The sequence below is a fragment of the Lipotes vexillifer genome, unplaced genomic scaffold, assembly GCF_000442215.2.
Source record: "Lipotes vexillifer unplaced genomic scaffold, Lipotes_vexillifer_v1.1 scaffold4, whole genome shotgun sequence".
In the NCBI taxonomy this organism is placed as follows: Eukaryota; Metazoa; Chordata; class Mammalia; order Artiodactyla; family Lipotidae; genus Lipotes; species Lipotes vexillifer.
In genome coordinates, this window is record NW_006785876.1 from 4,726,292 (window position 1) to 4,731,282 (window position 4,991).

Genomic DNA, 4,991 nt, shown 5'->3' on the forward strand with positions numbered 1-4,991 from the left:
TAGGGCCTGGCTGTCAGTCTTGCATCCTGAGCTGCTGGTCAGGCTGTGGCTGCAAATAGACAAAGCTGAACTAAGGCTTCACAGGACAAAGGGCAACCAGGGAGAGCTGGCACTATGCTCCAGGGGACCCCTCCCCTTTCAGGGATGCTTGGAAGCTCTGCTGACCAAGGGGCTAGGGCCTCACCTCCTACCTACCCAGCTACCCCATCATGGCAGCACAAGGTTGCCCCACTTGGTCCTTGAGCACCAATATGTGAGTCCCAGAGCCACGGAGTCAGTGACCTCTGAATGGATGGCAGCCCCTCCCCCCAGGCACTGGGCCAGACAGGCAGGGATCCCTGGAGACCTGGGTGGCCTGGGAGGGCCCAATCCTGGGCCAGCCCCTGAGGGCTGGATTCTGGCTGCAGGATCTCTGCTCATCAGTCAGTCTACTCCCGCCTCCAGAGTCCAAGGGTCCAAGTGGTGGGCAGTTTGAGCTGTGCTGGGCACTACAGAGGGAGTCCGTGCTGGAGAAGGTTGGTGGGTGGGTAGCATGGGATTCGAGGAGCTGCTACACAAGGTGGGAGGCTTTGGGCCCTTCCAGCTGCGGAACGTGGCACTGCTGGCCCTGCCCCGTGTGCTGCTGCCCATGCACTTCCTCCTGCCCATCTTCCTGGCTGCTGTGCCAGCCCACCGCTGTGCCCTGCCTGGAGTCCCTGCCAACTTCAGTCACCAGGACGAGTGGCTGGAGGCCCACCTGCCCCGGGAGCCTGATGGCAGGCTCAGCTCCTGCCTCCTCTTCACCCATCTCCAGGCCCTCCCCAACACCACGTTGTGGGGAGGGGGGCAGAGCCCTGGGGAGCAGCTGGAGGGTGAGCCCTCCACAGTGCCCTGCCCTCAGGGCTGGGAGTACGACCACTCGGAATTCTCCTCCACCATTGCAACTGAGGTACCCGAGCTGGGAGGTTGGGGGACATGCGAGTGGATGGGCCTGCCATTGCCTTGGGTGATTACCGTGTGGGCATTAGACACATTACTTTACCATTTAGAGTCTCAGTTTACCAATCTGTAGATGGGATCTATAAATTCAAAGTACTGAGCTTCGTTCCTGGCTTGTAGTAAAGCCCCTGTGTGAGAGCTGCTATTATTAACTGGGAGGTGATTAGGGCAGGTGAGGGCTAAGATGGCTCTAGGGAGCTGGGGCAGAGATTTGAGAAGGGTGTTTCTGTACTAAGAGGTGGAGAAACAATAGAGGACTCCTCCCTCTTCCTTTTTTCCGGGGCCCCAGGTCTAGGATTTGCATAATCCATCTAGAGGAGTGCAGGTGGGGGCAGAGTCTCTCAGGGAAGGAGCAGAACTCCTGTTGTCACGGTCAAGGCCTTCTATGGGAAGACACCGAGGCTGCAGAACTGGGGAGGGGCAAAGTTTTCCACCCCGCAAGCTGGGGTGAATAGTTGGGGGCTATCTGACGTGGAGGTACCAGGATGGCACAGTTGACCTCAGAGAACCTGGGGTCTAGGAGAAGAGGGATTGGTACCAGCTGGAGAGGCCCTGTGCCCATAGGAGGCCCCTCCCTGCCTGTCCCTGCAGTGGGACCTGGTGTGTGAGCAGAAAGGCCTGAACAGAGCCACTTCCACCTTCTTCTTCGCCGGTGTGCTGGTGGGGGCCGTGGCCTTCGGATACCTGTCTGACAGGTGGGGTGAGGTGGGGGGCCAATAAGGGTGTGGGGTGGGGAGCCCTTTCCACTAGCTGGGGTATGGGCCTAGTATACCTCTGTCTTGGGACTTCCCTTCTACAGGGTGCTGACCCTGCATGACCCCTGTGCAGGTTTGGGCGGCGCCGTCTGCTGCTCGTGGCCTATGTGAGTTCCCTGGTCCTGGGCCTGGCATCTGCAGCCTCAGTCAGCTATACCATGTTTGCCATCACTCGCACCCTCACTGGCACGGCTCTGGCTGGCTTCACCATCATCGTGATGCCACTGGGTGAGGCAGGCAAAGGACGGGTAGGGCCTAGAAGACTGCAGGGAGGCAGTTGTCAAGGGTGAGACTGAGCCCATCTGGCCCTTGCTAACCGTCTTCCTGTCTCCAACCGCGCCCTGGGTCCAGAGCTGGAGTGGCTGGACGTGGGACACCGTACTGTGGCAGGTGTCCTGAGCAGCACCTTCTGGACAGGGGGTGTGATGCTGTTGGCACTGGTCGGCTACCTGATACGGGACTGGCGATGGCTTCTGCTGGCTGTCACCCTGCCTTGTGCCCCAGGCATCCTCAGCATCTGGTGAGACCTGGGGGTAGCTGGGGAGTGGGAGATACAGGAGGCCGGAGACAGAATTAATCAGAGGCTGAGATTCGAAGACAGACTGAGAGATGAAGAGAAACTGTCAGTGACCAACAGAGAGAAAGAGAGATAGGGATCAATACAAAGAAGATGGCACCAGGCATGTGAAGCAGAGAAACAGGGAACAAAATATAGAGAGACAGAGACGGAATGACAGAGACAGAACCACTGAGAGACAGTGAGAGACCAGGACCGAAAGGCAGCCTCAGAGGCACAGATAGAGATGAACACATGAGTGACAGAAGAGACAGAGCCAAGCACAGACAGGCTGGCGCCCTGGAGGGGTGGGGGTGGCGGCAAAGCCAGCACAGGGGTAGGGAGTCCAAGCAGGAGGTGGGGGGCTGGGTGAGGTGGGCATTTCATTGCCTCCCCCAAATGAACTGGTTTTGGATGATCCCTGTGGGTATGTCTGTATGTCTGTCTCTCTTTCATCCTATGCCCTCTTGTCACCTGTGGGTGAAGTGGGTAGCTGGTCCTGGGGGCTGAGGTTTTGGGAGCAAGACCAATTCAGTTGAGTAGAGAAGGGACTCCCAGGCTGTGGAGGACCTAGGCCTGGGCAAGGAAGAGTGGGAAGAGGTGGCTTTGAAATTGGGCCTTAAGGGATGAACAGTTCATCAGGTGGGGAGGGCTTGGGAAGAGAACACATTCCAGGCTGAGGGGACTGTGTGGGGAAGAGCCTGGAAGCTGACAGCCTGTGGTGTGCCCAGGAGGGAGATGTGGCTTAGGGCGCTCTGACTGAAGGGCCTCCTCCTGCCCCCCAGGTGGGTGCCTGAGTCTGCACGCTGGCTTCTGACCCAGGGCCGTGTGGAAGAGGCCCACAGGTACCTGCTCCGCTGTGCCAGGCTCAATGGGCGGCCTCTGGGTGAGGACGGCCTGAGCCAGGAGGTGAGAGTGAATGTATGTGTGAGTGCATGCAAGTACGTGTGTGTGTGTGTGTGTGTGTGTGTGTGTGTGTGTGTGTGCGCCCTGTGTCAAGGGTGCCCTTCCTGGGGTCTACTCTGTGTGCAAGAAAAACTCCTGGCCCCCAGTGGAGTGTTCCAAACTCTTCAGGATGTCCTACTGGCCCTGGTGGGCCACACCCTAGACTCAGGACCCACCCTACTCAGCTCCCACGTGCATCCCCTCCCCCACTACTGCAGAAGAGAAGGATGGAGACCCAGGGAGAACAAGGTGCCTCGTTCAGGCCACATCGCCACCTCCGATGCCACAAACTCTCCTCCTTCCCCACAGGCTCTGAGCAAAGTGGCTGCTGCGGAGCGGGTGGTCCGAACACCCTCATACCTAGACCTGTTCCGGACACCAAGGCTGCGACACATCTCATTGTGCTGCATGGTGGTGTGGTGAGGAGGGGGCTGACCTGGGCCTGGTGGGGTGGGGGAGGGACACACTCCCCTGGTGCTGAGCGTGAGAGGACAAGGGACAAGTGAAACTGTAACTGCGGATGGCAGGAGGATCCGCCTCTAGTGGGGAAGGGGGCTCTGGGAGGTCAGGATGGAGCAGGCATCAGAGACACGTGGGGTTAAACTCAGGCTCTGCCACCTCCTTACTGTGAGCCCTTTGACAGGTCACTTAACACTCTGAGCCTCAGTGCCTCTTCTGTACAACCGGACGCTATTAGTTCCTATCTCACAGGGTTGCTGTGAAGATTAGGTAAAGGTGCTTGGGGCTACTGGCATGTGCTACTGCACACTCAGAAGGGATTATGGGGACACGGAAGACCGTGGGCAGCGGGCTCCGAAGGTGGGGGAGACGGTCCCTCTAAAAGGCCAAGGCTCCTGAGAAGAGAGGACAAGGGGGCGCGAAGGAGGACCCCTGAGTGGCATCGCGACCCCCCTCAGGTTTGGAGTGAACTTTTCCTATTACGGCGTGAGCCTGGATGTGTCGGGACTGGGGCTGAACGTGTACCAGACGCAGCTGCTCTTCGGGGCCGTGGAGCTGCCCTCCAAGCTGCTGGTCTACCTGTCGGTGCGCCACGCCGGACGCCGCCTCACGCTGGCAGGAACGCTGCTCGGCGCCGCCCTCGCCTTGGGCTTCAGGCTGCTGGTGTCCTCCGGTGAGCCCCGCCCCAAGCCCCCGCCCATTCCCGTAGGCCCCGCCTTCTGGCCGAGAAAAACCCGCCCCTCACCGCCACCCCGCCCTTTCCCGGAAGCCCCGACTCAAGGCCAGTTAAGTCTGGCCCTCTCCGGAGGCTCCACCTCCTATCCTGGGAGAACCTCTGTTCTGCAAGGCCTCCTCACTGCCTGAACCCCTTTTCCTCCAGAGGTGATGTCCTGGAGCACCGCCCTGGCGGTGATGGGGAAAGGTTTTTCTGAAGCTGCCTTCACCACTGCCTACCTTTTCACGTCGGAGTTGTACCCTACCGTGCTCAGGTGAGGGGTCCCAGGCAAGCCACCTGGAGGGAGGGCTTGTTAGTCACAACTCTTATCAACACGCCTACATACACACACTGCACCCCAGTCCCTGTCGCCCATTCCTTACAGAGCTAATCAGAGCTGTTTGTGTTTGCCTAAGTCTGGGAGGAGGTGGGGCATTTAATCTTCTTTACTAAGTGACCTTGAGCAAGGTCAGACAACTTTTCTGGGCCTCCTTTAAAAGAAAACAGTCGCAAAAGGCCCCATCTGGGGCTTCCCTGGTGGTGCAGTGGTTGAGAGTCCGCCTGCCGATGCAGGGGACACGGG

At 59.1% G+C, this 4,991-nt stretch overlaps 1 protein-coding gene across 2 annotated transcripts in view; it reads left to right on the forward strand.

Annotated features, from left to right (window-relative positions):
• Window positions 1-430: 430 nt before the first annotated feature.
• The window catches only part of SLC22A7 (solute carrier family 22 member 7), a 6,704-nt gene continuing 2,143 nt past the window's right edge, over window positions 431-4,991 (forward strand). The window contains exons 1-8 of one of the 2 annotated variants that reach the window (XM_007458258.1): window positions 431-928; window positions 1,570-1,673; window positions 1,807-1,961; window positions 2,085-2,253; window positions 3,075-3,198; window positions 3,544-3,653; window positions 4,152-4,366; window positions 4,574-4,682. In XM_007458258.1, coding sequence (XP_007458320.1) covers window positions 533-928; window positions 1,570-1,673; window positions 1,807-1,961; window positions 2,085-2,253; window positions 3,075-3,198; window positions 3,544-3,653; window positions 4,152-4,366; window positions 4,574-4,682 — 1,382 coding nt within the window. In that variant the 5' untranslated portion in view covers window positions 431-532. Of the gene's footprint in view, window positions 929-1,545; window positions 1,674-1,806; window positions 1,962-2,084; window positions 2,254-3,074; window positions 3,199-3,543; window positions 3,654-4,151; window positions 4,367-4,573; window positions 4,683-4,991 lie in introns of both variants that reach the window. The other variant, XM_007458257.1, reaches the window with a different exon arrangement.